The sequence below is a fragment of the Arabidopsis lyrata genome (assembly GCF_000004255.2).
Source record: "Arabidopsis lyrata subsp. lyrata unplaced genomic scaffold ARALYscaffold_5, whole genome shotgun sequence".
Taxonomy (NCBI): Eukaryota; Viridiplantae; Streptophyta; class Magnoliopsida; order Brassicales; family Brassicaceae; genus Arabidopsis; species Arabidopsis lyrata.
In genome coordinates, this window is record NW_003302551.1 from 11,278,316 (window position 1) to 11,301,689 (window position 23,374).

The 23,374-nt window shown below is 35.7% G+C and overlaps 4 protein-coding genes and 2 pseudogenes across 4 annotated transcripts; 1 reads left to right on the plus strand and 5 right to left on the minus strand.

Annotated features, from left to right (window-relative positions):
- Positions 1-1,013: 1,013 nt before the first annotated feature.
- On the minus strand, positions 1,014-4,023 carry LOC9311748 (annotated as a pseudogene).
- A 2,943-nt stretch (positions 4,024-6,966) lies between these two features.
- Positions 6,967-10,422, minus strand: LOC9313420 (histone deacetylase 9). The gene is made up of 14 exons (XM_021024610.1): positions 10,132-10,422; positions 9,324-9,436; positions 9,092-9,209; positions 8,945-9,019; positions 8,651-8,870; positions 8,501-8,564; positions 8,315-8,407; positions 8,126-8,234; positions 7,969-8,018; positions 7,788-7,878; positions 7,647-7,717; positions 7,462-7,560; positions 7,298-7,364; positions 6,967-7,212 (listed from the first exon to the last, which is right to left on the minus strand). The coding sequence occupies exons 1-14, from the start codon at positions 10,166-10,168 to the stop codon at positions 7,139-7,141; spliced, it is 1,281 nt and encodes a 426-aa protein (XP_020880269.1). The 5' UTR covers positions 10,169-10,422; the 3' UTR covers positions 6,967-7,138.
- Positions 10,423-10,779: 357 nt separating this feature from the next.
- On the minus strand, positions 10,780-14,688 carry LOC110228429. The gene has a single exon (XM_021025953.1). It carries the CDS (start codon positions 14,543-14,545, stop codon positions 11,198-11,200), a length of 3,348 nt encoding a protein of 1,115 aa, XP_020881612.1. The 5' UTR covers positions 14,546-14,688; the 3' UTR covers positions 10,780-11,197.
- A 575-nt stretch (positions 14,689-15,263) lies between these two features.
- LOC9313421 lies at positions 15,264-15,979 on the plus strand. Its single transcript, XM_002875634.2, has 2 exons — positions 15,264-15,656; positions 15,753-15,979. The coding sequence occupies exons 1-2, from the start codon at positions 15,326-15,328 to the stop codon at positions 15,857-15,859; spliced, it is 438 nt and encodes a 145-aa protein (XP_002875680.1). The 5' UTR covers positions 15,264-15,325; the 3' UTR covers positions 15,860-15,979.
- A 965-nt stretch (positions 15,980-16,944) lies between these two features.
- On the minus strand, positions 16,945-18,735 carry LOC9311749 (annotated as a pseudogene).
- A 1,173-nt stretch (positions 18,736-19,908) lies between these two features.
- On the minus strand, positions 19,909-20,275 carry LOC9313422. Its single transcript, XM_002877308.2, has one exon. It carries the CDS (start codon positions 20,213-20,215, stop codon positions 20,012-20,014), a length of 204 nt encoding a protein of 67 aa, XP_002877354.1. The 5' UTR covers positions 20,216-20,275; the 3' UTR covers positions 19,909-20,011.
- Positions 20,276-23,374: the final 3,099 nt, after the last annotated feature.

Sequence of the window (23,374 nt, forward strand, 5' to 3'; positions counted from 1 at the left end):
ACATATATCTGTGATGATGGGAAATAAATCTGTGATTCATAATATATCTGCCGTCAAGAGGTAAAACTTTGTGATCACTAAGAGTCAGGCTAGTTATTATCTTTTGCAGTAACAAATCTGCAACAACGTACAGACTTAATATATGTCAGTAGGTACTATTAATAAGTCTGCGGAAACGTGATTGACAAAAAGTCTGTAGGAAAAACTAATCTGTAGAAATAAATCTGCGAAACCTAGGAAATCTGCGATGTCATCAAAGAAAATCTGTACGACAAGTCTGTGGTAGACAAAAAATCTGTAATAGCCTATAAATCGGTAGTAACCTATGAAAAAATCTGTACACTAAATCTGTGCTAGAAATAAATCTGTAGAACAAATCTGTGATTTAAAAACAAATCGGCAAGAAAACAAGTCGATACAATTAAATTTGTGGCAGATTTATAAATCGGTGGCAGATTTATAAAATCTGTGGCAGATTTCTAAAATCGGTGGCAGATTTTTTCTACATATTTATTTGAATTCGCAGAGATCAGTGGCAAAACTGTAAATAATGACAGGTTTTTCTGTAAATAACAGCAACTTTTGCCTAGCTGGCATTTTTTTTTTAATGGCATTTTTGTTATTATGATTTTCTGTACAAAGCTTTATAGGGGTATTTTGGAGATTAAAAAAAAACGAGAACACTCTAGTTATTATTAAAAAATATAAGTCATTCTAGTTATTAATCCCCATATAAGGGTCATTCTAGTTATTCTCCCTAATTATAATGTCTAGAAAGATATGCTTTGAGTTGTTTTCTTGAAATTTATTTTCCACAATATAATTATAAATTAATCAATTAATTAAAAAATTATAAATTAATCACCACTAATTACCATTAATTGGAGAGGGACACATGTCATATGTATAGGATGCCAAATGGCATGATAATAGAGCTTCTTAGAAAAAATCTTGTCATATTATATAATATATAATATATATAAGATATAAGATACATACAAAAGAAGGGAAAAAAAAACAACCCAGATATTTTCCGGGATAATAATAAACAGATGATGCATGTTTTGTTTGGACACAATTTGTGTGTGTTTTGTTTACTTTCCATATTATAGAAACATGCAAAGTTCCCATCAAGCTTGCAAGAAGCTAGCGTACTTCGCACCCAAGAGAAGCCTCTGGATGCACAAGAGGGCGTTCTTGGTGACCTCGGCGTTCTCGTGGTTCATCAGTTTCATCACTCGTTCTTTCGCCTTGAGGTCTGTTAAGATCACTCTCCCCGCTGCATGGAACTGTATGAACTGTGATAGATCAAAGCATGCCACCGCCAACGATCTTGGATCATTTGACGTCTCAAGGATCGTGAGGAGGACCCTGAGTATCTGTATCCAACAAGTTTTAACGGGTGATTAGGAAGATCAGCCAGCTTTGTACACTTTGACTCCCGAGACTGGTTAAAAGAAGAAATACCTGGAAGTCATTTTCCTCAAAGCTTGTGACATTCTCACGCCAGAAATTGGCCTCTTTGTGCATTGGGTTCCAATCAAGATGGCCAAGAAGAACCTCTTGCTTATAACAAGATGGTCAAAAGAACTCAATTTCCAGATCTTGTCTTTTAGCCCTTCTTCTAGTTGGTTCAATGCATCCAGCAAGTCCTTACAAGTTCAGAATTTAACAGGTTTAACCATGACCATGTACTTAAAACACATCTAATGTTATCGGCATCACTTCTATAAACCAGATTTCTTGCTGTAGATTTAGCAGAAATTTAAGAAATTCACCTTCCCCATTAAAACAACTAATAAGCAGCAGTTCTCAGGCTATGATTTAAATGCCTTCTTACCTCGTCACTCCATGCTTGTGTTTTTAGACTGTGGATAATATGCGGTAATCAAAGATCAACCATCTGAGCACCAAATGTACCTTTAGGAAGTAAGTTACTAAATGTCAATATGACAACCCTCACAACCTGTAAGACAAAATACCGTCAGATAAACAAAACAAGCGCATCACACGGTCCACACCCACATTTATGCAAATTAAAGATCCAAAACCAATAAAAAAAAACCAAAAATCTTGGTATTACACGACATAGGTTGTGATTTATCAACTAAATGTCATTTGATCTTTAACCAGTTTGCAATAAGTTAATGGCCAAGCCAAACAAGAAAACATAGCTGACCTTTTCCTTAGTCGAGCTTTTAACTACTTCTGTGAGCCTTTGCATTGTCCTAGATGTTGCCAAGTACTCTATTGCGAGTTCATAATATGACGGAAGCCACACACAAAGACATGTTTCATACAGAAGCTGTCGGCCGAAAGCATACAAATCAAGTGAATTAGCTAGTGATAAATTATGACAAAAGAAAAGAGAGCAATTTTTCCTTCTAAGAGAACTATCTAATTGTTACTCATTTGTCCAGCCCAGACTTTAGAGTAAGGGGGCAATACAAAACAACAGATTTAGAAGTATGATAGATAAGCAGTATTGAATACCTTATTATCCAGGCAAGGATCTTGCAGCTTTTTCTTGAATGAACCAATTTCCCTTCCACAGCAACCTGAAAAAGAACATATCTTTTAGCTTGCCTACTTTTAAAGATAAGCAGACAAAATCAAACATAAATGTAACTGAAAGCAGTTTCCCCCAATTGAGTTTTGCATATGTTTCCCCCTTTGGCAGGAAGATTGTAGTTAATTTAATAAACCGACTCAAATCAGGATCTCAGAGAAAAACGAGCAAGGACCAAGGTAATAGAACAGACAAAGCAACGAAATCTTGTGCTGGAACCACTACAATTTATGTGCAGGACCAAAAAATCAGGTCAAGTGGAAATGTCCTAAACAGAACACACAGACAGATTGATTCTTGTTTGAGAGATAGCCATATCCTATCACTAGGAAAGGTCAGGTTTCATTTGAATACAAGAAAACTAGAAAGGAAATCTGACACGTTAATAGGTCAAGTAAGAGAACGAGCAAAATGCAAGAAATCCTAGACTTTTCCAAAGCAGAAACAGCAGATTTGATCCAATAAGCGACTTTATCCTTAGAAATAATACTTGACTAGACCAAACTACAGTCATAACACTATTCCATAGTAGGCGCTCACCTCAAGAAAGGCTCGTAAGTATCCTCATGTACCAAAGATTTATCATGGAATAAACGAGCTCGTGTTGGGTTTTCTGTCAAACAGTTGATACATTAATATTAATAGGTATCTAACTAAATGAAGAAAATTTAAAAGCACATATCTTTAGGTTTCATTTACCTAAGAGCATTTCATAAATCAAAGCCAAAACATATTCAACTGTTTCTTCCTTGAATATATCACGTAAGATGCTAACAAACAGATGAACATAAGCTGGACCATCCTGCAATAACACCACCACATATTATAACTTCATAACAACAAGGTAAACGCTTGCATGATCATTCTACAAAACTTCAACCACTAATCAGAAGAAAGCTTTGTAGAAGATTTACTTCATCCAGCAACTGTGCCCTTGCACTTTCGGGTTTCTTACCGTACCGCCTTAAACGCTGGAGACTTGTTGCTGAAATCAGCTTAGTTGTCATGTAAGTCTCCCATGGTATGTCTCTTTTCAATACCTACAGAGATTGAATCAGTCAAAATCCATAAATTTTTTGTGTATCCTAACAATTCTGCAGATTTACTTACTTAATGAATAAGTAAATGTATGCAAAATAAAATCACAAACCTGCTCTAAAGTTAGTTCTGCATGATCCATGGATATAGTTCAGAAGCTTAAACAACACTTGAGATTATTGAACATTACTGATCCAAAACCCTACAATTGTAAGACAGAACAAAGCATAACTTTCTGAATTGTGACTATTTTTTCAATCAAACAACCACGATCTACAAGCATCCATGAAATGTGAAGAAGAAAATTTTCAAAAACTCAGATCAAGTAGCAAACACAATTCAAATATCTTTCAAAATCGATTGAATCAGAATGATAGAATAAAGAAAGGATTTGATTTAAGAAAAGTGAAATTAAGTTTACTGGAAATTGGTGCCGTTGGATCTTTCTACGGAGGTTTTGTGTTTACCGGCGAATCGATTCCGTTGGTCGAAGATGGACCCGTCGGTTTTATTTTTTGCAGGAATTGTTGTATATTTGGGCCTTTGGGAAGCCGAAAAGGCCCATTAAAGATTGATTAATTAAAGATTGGTTAAGCCCATTAATCAATTTCTTTTGGAAGTTGAGATGTGTGATTTTAGTCATGGAGTGTTGAAATTAATAATCCATGGTTGATATATTTTGATGTATATTTGCAGAGGGTATATTAGATGTGTATGGACAGAAAGAGGGAATTTGTCTAATATTGGTGTTGTTGCTTGACTTTGAAACTCTTTTTGGGAGATTTTGGAACATTTTTCATTGAATTTTTCATGTTAAGCCATAAAAACTTGGAAATTCATCCATGGAAATTCCAAAAATCTTATTTTATTTTTGGGCGGACAACAATATGTCGGATACCAAATTTATTTCTATTTAAAGGTGGTCAGATTTAGTTTACGATAATTTTTATTTTTTTGCCAGCATTCATAAACTATAATTTATGGATATTAAACCAAAGGTAATTGTGCGTGCTAAAATCCACACTCGAAATTTGTTATTAGTTTTTATGGACAAAAAGGGCTAGATTTTCAATGATGCTTTGAGAGTTGAATTGCTAAAGAACGAAAGGATTTTATTATTGATGAAGATCAACAGATTACAATGATAAGTATGAGAGTACAAGTATTTGTGAGTACAGTAGAACCTCTATAAATTAATATTCGATAAATTAATAAACACAATAAATTAATAAATTTGGCCGGTCCCGAGTCGGGAGGTTTTGATTTATTAATAAACACGATAAATTAATAAATTCTTTATTAAGAATGATAGAATAAAGAAAGGATTTGATTTAAGAAAAGTGAAATTGAGTTTACTGGAAATTGGTGCCGTTGGATCTTTCTACGGAGGTTTTGTGTTTACCGGCGAATCGATTCCGTTGGTCGAAGATGGACCCGTCGGTTTTATTTTTTGCAGGAATTGTTGTATATTTGGGCCTTTGGGAAGCCGAAAAGGCCCATTAAAGATTGATTAATTAAAGATTGGTTAAGCCCATTAATCAATTTCTTTTGGAAGTTGAGATGTGTGATTTTAGTCATGGAGTGTTGAAATTAATAATCCATGGTTGATATATTTTGATGTATATTTGCAGAGGGTATATTAGATGTGTATGGACAGAAAGAGGGAATTTGTCTAATATTGGTGTTGTTGCTTGACTTTGAAACTCTTTTTGGGAGATTTTGGAACATTTTTCATTGAATTTTTCATGTTAAGCCATAAAAACTTGGAAATTCATCCATGGAAATTCCAAAAATCTTATTTTATTTTTGGGCGGACAACAATCTGTCGGATACCAAATTTTTATGTAAAAGCGGTCAGATTTAGTTTAAGACTATTCTTTTTTTTTTTGGCAGCAGTCATAAACTATAATCTATAAATATTATTAAACCAAAGGTAATTTAATCTATAAACGGTTTTATCGCCGTACCCGTAATCATTCAAAGCCTTAGAAATCGAACCAATAAACTTGAAACCATCAAAATCCAAACAAAATCGAATCGTAGTAAACCAAAAAAGAAAAAAAAAAACGAATCACCTAGTGGTAAATCTCTGTTGGGATTATTATATTCCTCACAAGTCACAACAGAATTTTAAATTTTTATTGGTTAACTTAACCATGGTTAACACATTAAACCCTAGGGTTAGATTTTGACCACCTTCGTATAAATATATATGTAAAACCCTACATCAATCGCAGCCCCCAATAAATTACATCTGCAATTCTGCACAATGAAACCAATTCTTTATTCTCTCGATTTGTTTATCATTTTCTCTGTTTCTTTTATACAATTGTGTTTTTTGTTTCACTTCTTTCTAATGATTTTTTATAGTTGTATACCCATCTGATTGCAAATGATGAGTTAATCACCATTGATAAAAGAAGCTCAAATTATTGAGCAGTGTTGGAAATCATAAACTTCCATGACTCTGATGCAATTTTTATCAAGAAAACCTCAAATTCTTGATCAGTATTTTTTTTTCTGTTCTTTCTCAGATTTTGTTAATAATCATTGAATTTTGGTTTTCAAATCTATTTTTATTTGTTAAATTATTCTCTACATTGTTTTTTGACATTCGATTTCAGTCAGATCTACCTAAATTATTCCTATTCAAAAGTATTTCTCATTAGTGTTTTTTAATCTATTTTTTTTATGCATCTTTAGGGCATACGGGACAAGTGGGAGGATGTGTGTTAGTGGTAATTTATTATTAAAATAATGTAAGAGGTTAAGTTTAGAAATGAAGAAAAAGACTAACAAAAATCGTTGTCAAGCTTAAAACTGCTGCTTTTATTCATCGCAACCACTCATAGGAAGACAAGTGAGATAACACCCGAGTGTTATCACACACCCGGATTCAGTCTCCAAACGCACTATTCTATTATTTTCGATTTTTTTATTACTCACACCCCTCTAAAAATTATCCCACTGTGTATGGTCTTAGGCCATACATAGAGGCGCAACTTTTGTTCGGGTTTTATAATTAAAAAAAAAAACAAAAATAATCAAATAGTGATGAAAGAGAAAAAAGATGTTTGTAAGATGTTTGTGAAAAAAAAAAAAAAAAATGTTTGTAGACTTACAAACGGGTGTAAGTGCTACATGTCTCACTCTCCTTTCTATTATCTCTCTATTATCTCTCTCCCTCTTCTCTTTTTTTTTTATTATCACATAAAAAATATTCTAACATATATACTCAAGTTTATTCACTGTGGATGCTCTTAGTGTCTTATATAACTTGAATTGAATTTGATCAAAATTGAACTTCTGGATAACCAAACTGAAAAAAAAGTAAATCAAAAACTGTAACAGTGACGAAGTAATGAACAAGAAAAGCTCCATTAATATACACCAAGAGAAAAAGATGAAGAAGCTGGAATCAATTAGTGGTTTTGGTGCCCAATAGCCATTAAAATGTTGTTATCATTACAATTCTCATAACCAAACAAAAAATAAACAACAATGGATTGTCTTCTGTTCTAAGAATCGAAGTTACGAAGCATCGTTATCATTGTCCCCATCGAAATATTCATCGTCTCTTTGGACCTGCTTATCTCGCGAACGCTCTGAAACAATCAAACCGTTTACAATCGAACATTAGTCACTGAGAAAACAAAGGGATTAGATTTCAAGGTGGTTATCGATACTTACGATCCACACGTACATCCGGGTTTTGTTCATCTTCATCAAAATCCGGTATGTAGAAATCCGGTGGAACCTATGAAATTCAAGTAAAAAACTGATCAGTGTTAAGATAACACCAAAAAAAGAAGATTGATTAAAGCATCAGTTGTCCTATGATGATCCGAGTTTACCTCCTGCATCTGTACGCTTGGAGCGTGTTGAATGTATCGCAAGTTCTCCAAAATCTGCACTTTGATCGAACTGATGTATGATTTGGTATTCAGATTCTCCTGTTTCAATTTCAAAACACAAAACATCAAGTATATAGATTTTGTTAAAGCAATGAGGAACTATAAGTGACATAAGAGCTCCTTACAATGTGACCACCTGGTATCTTCAAAGAAAAATCCGGCGCAAAATACTTGATGTAGTCATTTTCAGGAATCTCTGCAGAACAATTAACCCGTGAGCATGTGACGTTAACCGTACTATAACAAACATTAAGAAATTTACTAACCATTAGGAAGTTCTGTGTCCAAAAGAATGCCAGTCTCAACGGTCCAACACCGAGCTACATTCTCCTTTGTGTATCCTCCACCTCCTGTAACCTAAAAAACAAGCAATACTGACTTCGTCATAGAGGAACTTAAGATTACAAAAAGCCGTAGTGGATATAAATCGAGGGAGATAGATGATACCAGTAAGGGAAGATTGAACTTTTTCACAAATTTAACACATTCAGCATGTCCTGGGAAATGCATAAGGGAAAGTCGTTTCAGAATCTGAGTCACAGAAACTAGCAAAGAAGAGATTGAAAGAGAGAAAGAGATTTTTGATTACAAGAAGAAAAAGCACCATCAATAGAGAGATTAAAGCATCCTAGTCGATCCCTGGCTAGTGAATCTGCCCCACATTGAAGAACAATTGCACCCGGTTGATATATCTCAACAACCTTGGAAATTATCTAGAGATCAAAGGAAATGATCAAACACACAAAAACAGTGAAAGCATTGAGAATTTGATTGTTTCAGTTCAAGAACTTACTGTCCTGAACAGACGGTTGAAACTACTGTCATCAATTCCATCCTTCAGCGGCACATTAATGGCGTAAAATTTCCCTTCTCTTTCTCCTATTTCCTTTTAAAAGAAAAAAAACATCACAATGAAAATTCATCCAAACATATTGAAACCGTCCTCACAAATCAGGAAATGAATTCTGAATATTACTACCTTAACATCGCCTGTCCCTGGAAAGAACTTATCCCCAAACTTATGAAAGCTAACAGTCATTACTCTGCCATAACAAAATTCAAAGATATTGGCAATCAATTTCTATAGAAACAACTTTCGAGAAGTAGTGTTATGGACTTGTAACTGTACCTGTCAGTGAAGTAAAAAGCTTCTTCAACTCCATCACCGTGATGAACATCTATATCTATGTATAGCACACGGGGATGGTGTTTTAACAACTCAAGAATTCCTAGTACAAGATCGTTGATGTAACAAAACCCAGATGCATCACATTTTTTGGCATGGTGCAGCCCGCCCGCCCAATTTATAGCAATGTCACAGAGTTTGTTGTTTAATCTGCGTGCAGCATCTATAGACAAAATTTTCAGTCAGTCATTTCTCTAAAGTCACAAGCAAAGATGAATACCAACTGTGTGTATTTACCTATGGTCCCGCCAGCGTAAATTTGACAAAATTCAAACAGATCTTCAAACACAGGACAATCCTCTCCCAGATTATCTGCATCACAGTAACTTAATTTCAGCAGAACATGTAGATTGCAAAACCAATTAATGAAGATACACAACTTACATCTAGCCATTTCATTGGGAAACAAGTTCTGATTTTCTGGATTAATTCGTTGCAGGAACTCTACATAGTCGGGAGAATGGAACTGAGCCATCTCAATAGGATATGCCTTGTGTGGACGCTGAAACAATAGAGAACATATCAAAGATTTCAATCAAGATGTACAGTGAGATCATAAACAAAAGGAATAAAAGGATCAAGAACAAGAAACATGAAAGATGAGCAAGAGACTGACATAAACTTCCATCTTGCTATGGAGGCCATATGCAAGGATAAGATGATGAGTCATACAAAGCCTGTGAGGTTTCATCGGGTGATTCGGACCAAAATACACGCTCCCCACATCCCCTGCAACCCAAAAAAAAAAAACAATCAACCATAACATCAAAATTTCATATAAACTGCCACAAAAAGGCTCCCATCATCAACAAGAAAAAAATCTGAAACTCTCATCAGAGTTTGAATCATGCAGAACATCTTGAAGTACGAAAAGGGAGGTTATATAACTATCAAGTCTATAAAATTTTCTCAGAGAGGAACCTCGAAAGAACACAATTTGAAACATTTATACACAATGCTAAAGTTAACAAAAAGTTCTAGGGTCTCATATTTCAGCAAAGAAGTAACAAAGACTTGACCAAAACAATCAAAGAAGTCAACTTCACAAGAACTAGAGTCGTTTTCACCACAAGAAGGCTTCTAGCTTAAGCTTACACTAGATCCAAAGAATCGAAAAATCAAAAACTTCACCTAAAACCCTTCCTTCTTTTCATCAAAAACCCTACTCAAAAACTAAATCGACCTGGAGTATTCCCAAACTAATCGTAACCCTTTACTTAGTCTAGACGTTAGATTTGAAAGATTCGACCTTTCGATGCATCTATTGAGCAATAAAGACACCAAGTAGTGCAGTTCAAGTGGATAAAACTTGCTCAAGAGTTACAAGTGAAAACTTAGATGAATAAAGAATAAAGACCTCAATTCTTAAGAACTATTGGATTTTTTTCTTAAAGAAAGAAGAACAGAGAAAGAGATGAATATACCATCATAAAAGTAGGAGATTTTGTCCTTGGAGCGCATCTCTTAAAGAAGAAAAGACACGAAGAACGTACGAAATCAAACTTAAAGAACGACTATACAGAGAAATTTCAAGTCTGCTTAGCTTCAGTAGAGAGATGAGACGATTTCTTCATTCATGAAGTCGCAGAGATTTCACGACTTTCCGGCGGAGAAGAGAAGAGAGCAGCAACAAAGCGAAAAGAAGAGAGAAGAGAGGAACAAGGGGAGAGTCAAAAATGAAACGGTAGCGTTTTAGTGTTCTGATGACGTGGCAGATGACGTCATTCAAGGTTTATTGATAAAAGCGGGTTTGACTCATGGGTTTTAAAACCAGACCGGTATAGCTATTCATCATTTGAACCGAACTGAATCAATCCATAACCAAATCTAATTAAATCAGAGATTCTGTATAAATCAATCGGTTTAGTTTACTTTCTTCTTTCTTGTCATTCATAACAAGTAAACCGAATCCACTTGGACCGAGAGATGACCAAAACCAGTTTGAACTGTGATTTGTTTTCACTTGTTTTTTTTGCGTCTTACTCCGTCTCAGAAATTTTTTCAACAGTTCTATCAAGGAGTCACCATGAATACTACAATACGAGAAATCTTTCATGTGTCGAGATTATAACAAGAAAAAGTTGTCAGATTATATAAACTTGTTGAGTTATTTACTTGTTGATCTCCCATGTCAATATCAATACCAAAAACCAAAATAGACCAACGTCTAGGTTAACCACTGTCTACTTGATAGGTCGATATATCAACCACCGACCAAACAATCTAAAAGACAGACAAATCTCAACATTTTAAGCCCAAGTTCAACGCCAAAAGAAGCATATCTACTAACCAAGATAATATCCTCATATCCTTCCTCACTGAGTAATTGCCAAAAAACTTCAATCCTGGAATCTGTTTCTCAGACCAACAAAGAACTGAGATTACAAATTTAGGATCCTTGTTTTCACATCCTAACTTAGAACCCACAAGCCAGCTTTTCTCTCTCAATCTTGTTTGGAGGAATTAACAATCTTGAGAGAAGCGACGACCTCAGCAGAGGTTCCTCTTATGGGACTTACCTTTTAGTTTTGGGTTTCTAACCTGATGCAGTCTATGTTTCACATGAACACGTGAATCTTCTTCGACACGCCCACCTAACCGCTCTTTCGCAGATAATCGACGGCGCGGAGTTGATGTGTGATCAACGTTACCAAAATTCCTTTCATCAGTTAAGTATCGGAATTGGTCTTTGCTTGTTCCTCCATCCACTGCATAGTTCCCTAGCTTGTCTCTGTAATCATACGCTACTTCACGTTCGCGGAGCCTCTCCCTATCTTCCTTCTCATAAGACATTCTTGATTGCTTAGCATCACCGTAGTCGTAATCATAAGCCATATTCTCATATATAACCTCACTTGCGTCGTCTCTAAGACCATAATCATCTCTTGTACGCAGTATTGGATCATTTGAATGATAAACCTCTTGTCTACCATCTGGATATCTCATATTGGCATGAACTTGAACATGACCACCATTTCGTCGTTGCAAGCGCTCATCATCCAAGTAGACTTGATCTCGACCATCAAAAAGATATCTCCTGCCTCGAAGAGTTTCCTCATCTTGCTTGCCAGCTGATGATATACTGACGTCAGGATGCATCATCCCATACGAATCAATTTCATGATCCCTTAGGATTTTCTGGCTTTCATAGTGCAAATAGGCTCCCCTTTCATCATTCGAGGATAATCCTCTACGCTCTAGAGCTCTAGCACCTCCTTGGTCTACCACAGTCTCTGATTTGGTGACAGCAGGATACATCCTTTCATCAATTCCAGAGTCATAGTCCTTCAGTGGTTGTTTTTTGTAATGCTCATAAACATCCTTGCTTTCATTATCCAAATATGCTTCATTTCTATCACGGAAGGCTACTCTTCTAACCTCTAGTGCGTTGGCATCTCCATGGTTTACAATAATATCTGAAGAGTTGACATCACGATAAATCTTGTCATCAATGCCATAGTCATAATCTTCCTTCAGTTGGCTTTTGTAACGCGGATATGCATCCCCCCTTCTATAATCCATGTATGATTCCTTTCCATCATCGAAGGATACTCTTCTTAGCTCAAGAGCTCTGGCATCTTCCCGGTCTATAAGAATATCTGATTTATTGAGATTGGGATGCATCATGCCATAAGAGTTAGTTTCATGATCTTTTAGGCGTTGCTGGCTTTCACATTGAAAATATGCTTCCTTTCGATCATTTAGGGATACTCCTTTATACCTTAGACCTCTGGCATCTTCATGGTCTACTAGAATATCTGATCTGTTGACATCAGGAGGCATCATGACATACGAGTCAGTTTCATAATCGTTTAGGAGTTGCTGGCTTTCACGTTGCAAATATGCTTTCTTTCTATCATTTAAGGGCACTCCTATATACTTCCAACCTCTGGCATCTTCATGGGCTACCAGAATATCTGATTTGTTGACATCGGGATGCATCGTGACATAAGAGTCAGTTTCATGATCATTTAGGCGTCGCTGGCTTTCACATTGCAAGTATGCTTCCTTTTTATCATTCAAGGACACTCCTTTATACCTTAGACCTCTGGAATCTTCCCGGTCTACCAGAATATCTGATTTGTTGACATCGGGATACATCATGCCATAGGAGTTAGTTTCATGATCATTTAAGAGTTGCTGACTTTCACAAGGTAAATATGTTTCCCTCCTATCATTTAAGGACCCTCCTCTATACCTTAAACCTCTAACATCTTCCCGTTCCCGGTCTACCAGAATATCTAATCTGTTGACATCAGGATAAATCCTAGCATCAGAGCGAGAGTCATAATCTTTTTCCAGTTGCCGGCTTTTGTAATTCAGATAAACATCCTTCCTTTCATTATCCAAGTATGCTGCCTTTCCTTTGTTTAAGCATACTCGTTGAAGCTGCACTCCTCTTCCATCCTGATCTACCAAAATATCTGCCCTATCTACCTCAGAATGCATCCTACCATCATTGCCACAGTGATACTCGTTTCTCAGTTCCCGTCTTTTATCATCTGAAAAAACAGCATTTCTCTCATTATCCAAATATGCTTCCCTTTCTTTATTTAAGCAGCGATTTATGCGCTGTGAACCGTTATCATCTTGATCTACGACAGCATATGGTTCACTGAAAGCAAGATTCTTCATACTGTCAACACCATCACATTGATAATCCTTTCTCAGTGGTTGACATTTGTTATCCAAATAAACAACCTTCCTTTCTTCGTTACAGAAGTTCCTGTAGTGATCATCCTTATCATCTCGTTCATTCACCACTCTTGATCCCAACTCCACAAAAGGATAATCTTCCTTCACAGACTCATAATGGTCAGCCATCCTCTCTTTCCTGCAAAACTCAAGATGGGTATCGGCCGCATCAACATCAGCTATATTTGAAACACGGACATGGGATTTTGATAAAGATCCTCTTGTCTGCATAAGAAGATCACTCTCTCTAGCCACATTATTGACCTCATGCCTAACACTGGGAAACTCTCTCATTGCTATATCAGAGCCTATATGATAATGATTGCGAGATTCATCCACTATCTCTTTGCCACACTTGCTCACAATTGGTGAATCATGGTCTCCACGCTTATAAAAGGAATTCACTTGTTGATCATCAACACGTCTAGCCTGTAAAACAAGGGATGCACAAAGATTCCCATCATAATCAAGTCTTCTTCTTTCATCGGAATCATTCACACGACCGAAAGATCTAGAATCTGAACTAACAAGCCTAGAGGTTTCGTCTTGGAAATCAGCCACACTAGACCCTACTTGTGACAGAGGTGATGATTCATATCTAACAGTATCTCTGTCTCTACCATCTTCACTATGACGAGATGAATCACTAAACTCGCGAGAAATCGATTCCAATCGATTAGTTTCATCGTTCTTTAGCAGCACATTCTTCCCATGAGATGGAGAATACTCATCATCATGCGATGTGATGAATCTAGAGGGCTTAGATTCGTCACTCAATCTCAATGGATTATGCGATGTGATGAATCTCGATGATTCCACATACCGTTTGCCGGAATCTTCCTGCAGATGAAAATGTTTCACATAACGTTCATCGTCTCTCTCTTCTTCTTCTCGTCGGTCCTTATTAGAAAATCCAGTGCGTCTTTGAATCTCTACGTCGTACAGATCAGAATCTCTCCGTGTACCATCAATATCTTGTTCCCGGTCCTCGACTCCGTGAGAAACCACATCGATTTGATCGGAACGGTTTGAAACATCGCCGGGTTTAATCACGCTAGACTCGTTCCTGTCACGGTCACTCGTCGGAGAAGGTGAAGACGATCGTCGAGGCAGAGAATCGCGAATCCGCTCTCTCATTAACATAACCAGAGATTGCAATCGGAAAAGTTTGAGCAATCGCTAGAGAACCTGAACCCTTTAAAAGATAACCGTCGAAAGAGAGAGAAGAAGAAGAAGGGACAAAGAAAAGGATGGGCCTGGGCCCAATAGTCGTTGCTTATGTATGTAATAGTGCTTTTTGATCAACAACAACAATACAAACAAACTCTACTTGCATTGTATCTGATTCGTTTTAGATGATACTTTAATGATTTTAGTGGTTTCATAATCATAAGTCGAGATTATTAAATAAGTACCATCGTTTTAAGCGTTTTTGAGTTATGATATTCTTTATGTATTTTTAGTTTTATCATTGGTGTAGAATTTTATTTTCAATTGCATTACAATCGTTTAGAATTTTATTTCCAATTTAGCATTCCAATAGTTTAGTTTTATCACTGAATTTTAAATTTTAATTAATTTGACAACTAACTTTATTATTTATAATTTTGCTTAATTACAAAATATTAACATATAACATTTAGAAGATCATGTAGATAACATAAAACTTTGATTCCAAAATAGAAATATGAACGGTAAAACTTCGAATATGAAATAATACTCTTTGTTACTTTATTTTTTGGAGTAAATAATGAAATTCTTTTAAGATAAAAATAGTCTTAAGAACTTGTATGTAACTTTATATGTATCTTTTTTTTTTTATTGGGCAAGTAACTTTATATGTAACTTTTGTTTGGTTGGATTACTAAAAATCACTCTCATTGTAAATTACTGTGCAAAGCAACAAAGCAGAAAGAAACAGAAATGCAAGAAATTCCCAGCAAGATCCTCCTTCTTCTTCTCCTCTTCTTTCTAATTTTCTCACCTTCCACACAAAACCCACAAGAAGAAATCTACTACTGTGGTAAAACTCCAATCTCAAACCCATCTAATTTCATAACCTGCAGATCTGGAAAACTCTACTTCAAAACCTCAACTGGTCTCTTCCATGTCTCTAGAACAGAGGAAGTGAAATTAAGAGCTAGGGTTTCTATGGAAGTCGAAGGTCACATACCAGATTTATGCATCGCTTGTGAGAGACCAGATGGTAACTGTGGTGTTGCTCTAAGATGTCTTTGTCATCCTAAAGAATGCAGTTAAGTCTTGAGCTAATGCTGACTTTCATTAATGGAGATATTGTCTCTCTGTTTATTGATGTTTATGCTCTGTTTCTTTGTGGGTGATTTTGCAGAGAATAAAGTTATCAACTTTGGAACCAAGTCTCGAGCTTTATCTGGTAACAACATACAGAAGCTTCTTCCACTTTTGTTGTTGGCTTTGTTTCTTATCTGTTTTTGATTTGTAAAATTGTTTGATCCTTATGGCTAGTCTTTAAAACAAACATATGTAATTTAATTTTGGGATTTGTGTTTATGTTTACTTCTTGAATACAGATTTTAAATGATTTGTGTTTATGTTTACTTCTTGAATACAGATTTTTAATGGATTATGATTTATCTATTTTTGTTAGACGGTTATTCGATATATTTAAAACGGATACAAATTTGCTTCTCCAAGAGTTTAGACGGTTACTTCTCCAAGAGTTTGATTTGGTTATAAAGGATAAGAAAGGAATTGAGAATGGAGTCGAGGATCACTTGTCTAGACTATGGGTCGAGGAGGAGAACATACCGATAAATGATAGCCTCCCCGAAGAGAAATTCTATTGTATAGGAGTGTACAGGTGCAGAATCAAGGAGTGTACAGGTGCAGAATCAAGAAGTAGAGTAAGTCCAAAGCGAAAAGAGTTGGTTTTGATCTCTAAAGGACATAACTTTGTTCTTCACATTTTGCTTCACTAGTTTTAGGATCCAAGTAACAGAACAGGTCTTTCTAAGGGAGTGTGATTTCGTGCTAGGAAAAGATTAGGAGATAACGCTAAGATTTCGGTAAACATGGCCGATAAATCCAGTCCATTGCTTGCAAATCGGTAGGACCTGTTTGTGTAGAGAAAGGAGCAGTTGTATTGTACACACAGTTAAAAACACCAAAGAGGTTCGTCTTCTACTAAGAGAGTATAAACAAGGAAACTAATGAGATGTTTTTAATTTGTTACCAAGAATCAAGAATCAAGAATCAAGAAAGCAAGAGAAAATTTATGTAACTCGGGTCATATAGTGAGTAATATTGGAGCGGCTTCCTGTGGGCATATAGGCCGTGTTCTTTTTGTAATCGCTGCGTCAGCGATCGGCGACCGAAAATTATAACTACTTCCCCGTCAAGTCTGTGAGAGAGTAACATCATCATTCTCGTAAAAATAGTCGCAGCGACTATAATAACTGTCGCCGTTTTTTCTAGCGACGCCGACGACACCGGCATCCTCTGTAAAAGTAGTCGCAGCGACACTTCTACTATTTCTTTTTGCCGTTGTTGACGTTTAATTTTCAGTCGCCGAACGTAGTCGCAGCGACAACGTTCCGAACATGGCCATAGCCAGTAATATTGGTTGAGCGGCTTCTTTCTCTTACATTTTCCGGTACAAGCTGAACAGGGCTGACTACAAGGGTCATTCCTCCCCCGTTACATCCACTTAGTTTTAGCGCCTTCTCCTATAATAGAAATGCAAACACAGCTAGGGAGAACCACAATTCGCGTGACCTCTCCACATGAAGAAAGATATTTACACACCGCCATCTCGATATCAATCACAAGAAGCTAAGTGTCATATCCCGTAACGTTTAGACTGTGTTCCTTGGTCTTTCTCTCAGCAAGAGCAGCACACCAAGGATCCATGGTTTCTTTCTGCCATGGTGATATAAGATTGGAACCAATCCAACTTATGATCACTCAATGATCAAGAGATTCCAAGCTTAATCTTGCGGAAGGATGGAAACGATGTGGAGATAGTATGATTGACTCGCTCAATCAATGGGTTAATCGACTCACTCGATCAATGAAACAAGGATGTTGAACTTATCAACAAACTTAATCCGCAGATTCAAATAGGCCTAAGAGACTCACTCACTTAAGACTAATGAACAAACGACAAAGACTCAAACTTTGACAAGAAGAAAATGTTCTTATTACTTTAATATGATCAAGGTCCATGGTACAATTGTGTTATATGAGCTTTATAGGCTCGTCTACAGGACCTACAAACGGTCATTAGCAAATATAGAAGCTAAATTATTCTAAAATAATGACAAAAGTTAAAGCAAATGTCGCCAACAAAGGAAATGAGCCGTTGGAGCTTGAATGCTAGGTGTGAATGCGCCAGAATTGGAAAGTGCTTGTATCTTGATATCTTCTTCACATATCCACGTTCTAAGAGCCTCTGGTTCATGGAGAGTCTCCCAAAAGTCATGGTCTTTCTTGGTTAATGTATTTAGCTGTTGGAGTGCATGGAAGGCAATTGAGTCTAGATATGGAAAGTCTTGGTGTATGAATGGCCAAGATGGAATCCACTTAATCCAATGGCTGAGAATGAAGCTTGAGGTGATATTAGAAGCTCCTAGTTGTATTAGAAACTCTCCTGGACGCCAAAGTTTGGTTTGCAAGTGACTAAACCCGTCAGCTTCCAAATAAGGCAAGCCGAGAATATTCTGGTTTAGAAAATTAATATCTTCTAAACAAAAATTGGTTTTGACTTGATTCCAATTCGACGAACTCCTCTGATGAGTCAAGAATGTAGGAACATTTACTACATAGCTTAAATCCTTCTGGTCTGGTTGGAAAGCTCCAATGAACCCGTATATGTCCAAATCGGGTAAGCTGGGAATCATCCGATTTGTAAATTGAATAACTCCTTCGTAGGAACTCCTTTTGGGCTGATTCTTCTTCGAGGGGTTGTGTAGATGATCTGAGAATATTTTCCAAGTGGTTTCCTGCCTTGAATCTTTGTTGTTGAGCTGATATGGTTCACACAATGAACGTATGTCCTTCTCGGGTGTGATTCGTATAGTGCATCCTATTTGAATGAGCTTTGGTTCAGTTTCTGGTGTGATGAACGCATCACATGGTGCAGCCTTAACTATTGCAGTCCATCCTCCCACGTCAGTTCCACTAAGTTCCAATGCTTTGTCTTCGGCACCTTCTCCCTCAATCCTCATGAAGGCAACTCTCTTGAGGGTACCACTTTCAAAGTCTCTTGGAACATAAATATGTTTGATCTTTCCGCATGAAGAGAAATGTTTTCTCAATGCATGAAGCGAAGTGTCATATCCCTCAATGGACATCGGGCCATTGATAAGGGTTTTTTGAATGTATGCATCACTATCCTTCAACTCCAGCGATTTCTTGGTTGTGGCGGAAAGTGTCGGACAACGTTAATGAATGATTTTTGATTGGTTGTGGCGGAAAGTAACGAATGATTTCTGAACCCTTCAGAAGAAGGATGAATGATTCTGAACCCTTCAGATTATAAGGACGAATGATTTCTGAACCCCCTAGAAGAAGGAGAAACGATTCTGGAAGCCTCTACTGATGGAGCATCTCTATGCTGAGGGGTTTAGTGTATACATGCTAGATAGTTATATAAGAGTAAGGTAAAGTGTAAGGTAACATGAGCATCAAATCTAGCAGCAGGGAGATTCCGATGACCTCGGCGATAGACTCTTAAGAGCTTAGATTGAAAGATCACTGCGAATGGAGGGACCAAATATTGATTACAGAGGAGCTGAGTTTCAAAGTCTTTTGAAGCTAAGAATAATGTGACATAGGATTTATCTCTCCAGAGATCGCCCATGAAGATATCTCTTGCTACAAGAGTACAACTAATGCATAAAGACAAAAATGATCTTTGAAAAAGGTAAAAGTATTATTCAAACACATCTTAAACGATTACATTTTCTTTTTTTGACACTTTGACCAGTATATATGTATGGTCTTATAACATATAATTCTTTATACATTGGTTTTATTTGGAAATAATATTGTTTATGAAAAGCAAGCCTCTATGTTTGAATGGTCTTTTTATTGAACTTCCACGAAACAACACATAAACTAAAGAACACTAGCTAGTGGTTTAGTAAATAGTGATATGATTGTCGTCTCTACATGAGTTCATTTTATCAATCTCTCTTTCCTCGAACCTCCGTTTCTTCATTGTACGTATAATTCTTCCCATGTAAATTCCTAATCATGTATCAAATATATAATTGAAAAGTAAAATAAAACAAAATTTCACATTTTATTTACGAAATTCAAGACATAAAGTGTGACAAGCAAGGGTGTTAATTCGAATCAAGAACCCGCATGTTAAGTATAAATGTCATGACATGGAACATGTTCGAACTAAAGTTTTAAAGGTTTAAAAACAGATTAGGCCTTTAGGGTTAGTCTATCATGAGGGACAATTTTAAACCGCTAAACGCACACTATTGTCTATTGGCAGGTAAACCCGCAATCATGATATTTTACCACGTTGCGAAGAAGATTAGATGGAGCGGATTAGTTCGTTCTAACGATAATAAGTACCACTCTATCATAAAAAATTAGTGAAAAAATAAAATTCTACCTTGAATTAGTTTTTGGAGGAGTAGGACCACCACATTTGATCTTACAATCTTCAAAGCAAATTCCATCGTACTCGCTGCAAGTGCGAGAACAATACCGAAAGCAACCTATCCAAGTCTTTCTATGTTTATGTCTTGCTTCTACTCCTATCGCAGCAATCATCACCAACAATATTACCATTACTACATTCCATTTTGTCATTGTTTTTTTCTTTTGAAAACAATTTTTGTTTTCGTTTATCTTACGGTAGCTCTTATCTGCGTCACGTTCTATTTAGTACATTTCTATAGAAAGTTAGTTTGCTAGTCAATTTGAATTGGTTTACTAACAAATTTGGATTTGAATAAGTCTTAATTGATTCCATGTTTATAGGTATAACAAATATAGAATCTGAATTCAACGCGAGAAAGTCAACCTTAAATCATTAAAAAAAGTTAAGGTTTTAATTTTCGTCGTTCGTATAATTAAATGGTAATTGATTTAGTATTATTTTGTATAATTCGAGTCTGCTATCTATGTTTTAATTTTGTTTTTTTTTCGAATAATTTGGTTTTGTTTTCACGACACGTACGGACATTTTGGCTTTGTTACACATTGATGAAGTGTACGTTAATTTTGTTTATACGAATGTCTTTTTTGTTTTGTTTTTTTATGGCCAAAAACTTTTTCTATCCAGGTTTTTTTTTTGGTGATCTTTTCTATCCAGTTTTGACAACAACATCAAAACAGAGTAGCACAACACCAAAATATATAAACGTGATTATTGGAATTCAACCCAAACTATTTTTTTTAACTATACTAAATTGCATCTACGCGGTCACTTTTTTAACAGATCTAATAATTTTATCGATAAAACGGATCAAAATTGATTTAGAGTTGAGGATAAAACATCATATGGTATTTAATATATATGTCTTTGGAGTCACATAACCTTGCCCCTATTTTTTTTCTCTCGAACTAATCTCAATAATGCTTCACATTCCGAAAAACCAAAGAGAATTTCTTTGTTATTTCGGCTTTTAAAATTTATCTAACATTTTAAGTTTTGGATGGTTATTTATAGTTTACTAGTGTTCTAAAAAGCGGTCTAAGCGGTCGTCTAGGCCCCGACTAGGCGCTAGGCTGTCATGTGACGCCTAGATAACCGCTTTTACCGCCTAAAATTACATAGATCTTGTTAATGAATTTTTTCAATTTCAATTAAGTTTTATTTATATATGTAGTAAGAAATATTCATATATCGTTTAATATAAATATAAATGAATGTTATGTCTAGTTTTTGTTTATAATTTCATAATTTTTAGTTTTATATAGATATTTTATATAACTTTTATATATAATATTTTATGTTATAAACGTCAAAACCGCCTAAAAATTGCCTAGGCCCCGATTAGGCATTCGAGGCGTTAGGCACCGATCACCGCCCGCTTAGCGCCTAGCGTTTTCTTGAACATTTGAGACTAACACTTTAGAATTATTAAGTTTTTAGAATTTAATATTAGGTTAATTTATTTATTTTGTAAATTGAAAACTAAAACAAATTTTCTTATTTTCTAAACTCATTGTTTCAACTAACTTCCATTTTTACTTGAATCTTATGATTAACAACTTCTTTTGGTAGAAATCCATCGAAATTTTGGCTTTCATACATACACTTTTGGTTTTCATATAGAACACAACGATCAATAGTTATTTCAGCTTTTAGAATCTATCATACATAGAGATATAACTTAGACTACTAATTTAAAATTAAGAGATTTTCCTAATTTAGCATCATATGTTATAAATCATATGGATGGAATCCATAACCGGTCCAAGGTCCATTAGGTTTTATCTCCTTCTTGTGTTCTCGTGTAAACTCATATATATACTCTCTTATGTGTTAATAAGATTACACAGTTTACAACACGTTATCAGCACGAGTTTGCTCTAGAGAAATAAAACCACCTTCAAAAAGCCCTAACCCTAAAAATCGCTAAAACCCTAAAAACCGCACATCATCAGATCCGATCGCGGTACTGTTCATCGCGGTAATGTTCATCGATGACACTGTTCATCGTCGATGCTGTTCATCACGATACTGTTCATCGCGATATTGTTCATCGTGGTACTGTTTGCGGTTCGTTGCAGCAGCGTGAGTTACCGAGGTCTTTAGCTCCCGGTTCCAATCAATTCAAAATTCAATCAGTGGTTAAAGGTATACCTAACTCTGAAAACCCAGAATCGAATCTGATTTATGTTTAAACTAAAACCCTAAAATCTGAAACCCTAATTTACGTGTGCATGGATTGTTTTGTTGATTAATGGAATGATCTTTTGAGGTTTTAAATCTGTTAGAGTTAGGTTGATAGAGATTTTATAATCTGCTTTGTTTCATGAATCTAAACCCTCAATCATAAAATAGAATCTGTTTTGATTAAATCCTATGCGCATATCTTAAACCCTAAAATCTTAAATCGCGATTCTCAATATATAAAACCTTAAATTATGTTGCTTGTTTTTTTTATTGAATTGAATCCCTAATGATAGAAATCTAAATCGCGATCTTATTCCCTAAAAACCTATACCGGTTTGCTTGATTGTTCTCTCATGCCATAAAACCTCCATAAATATAAACCCTAATCGCGATTTTAATCGCGAAAACCAAACCGCCATTTCCGTTTCTAATTCTAAACCGAAACCTTAATCGAAACCTTAACCAGATCATAACCGGTTTAATCCTAATCGCGATTTTAAAATGCGAAACCCTAACTGCAAGTTGCGGTTTGATTATAGACCTAAAACCGGACTTATGTTCGGTATAATCCAAATGAAAACCGAAACCCTAAATCCTCGATTAAATCCGGTTCTCGTAAACCCTAAGTCTCGGTTCCCGATTAAGTTTCCTAAAATGGCAAAATTTTCCCAAAATAGAAAGCTTCCCAAAATAAACATAAATAGAAAGTTTCTATAAATAGAAAATCTCTAAAAATAGAAAGTTTCTATAAATAGAAAATTTCCTAAAATAGAAAGTTTCATAAAATAGCGAGTTTCCCAAAATAAAAGGTTCCCTAAAATAGCAAGTTTCCCAAAATGGAAAGTTACCAAAATAGGAAACCCCATTCATAAAGAAATATTCCAAAACCCTAAAGTACATGTTTGTTTAGGATTTCTTTCTAGATGAGAAATAGAAAGTTTCCATAAATGGAAAGTTCCATATAAGGAAAGTTTCCATAAATAGAAAATTCCATACATAAAACCGAAACCCTAGCAAAAACCCAAGTACTATAAATCGCGGATGCTAAAATCCTAAAACTTAACCGCAAAATCCTAATATCCTAATCTAGTATGATCCGATTGTTTGGTTATTTTTTTGTTGCA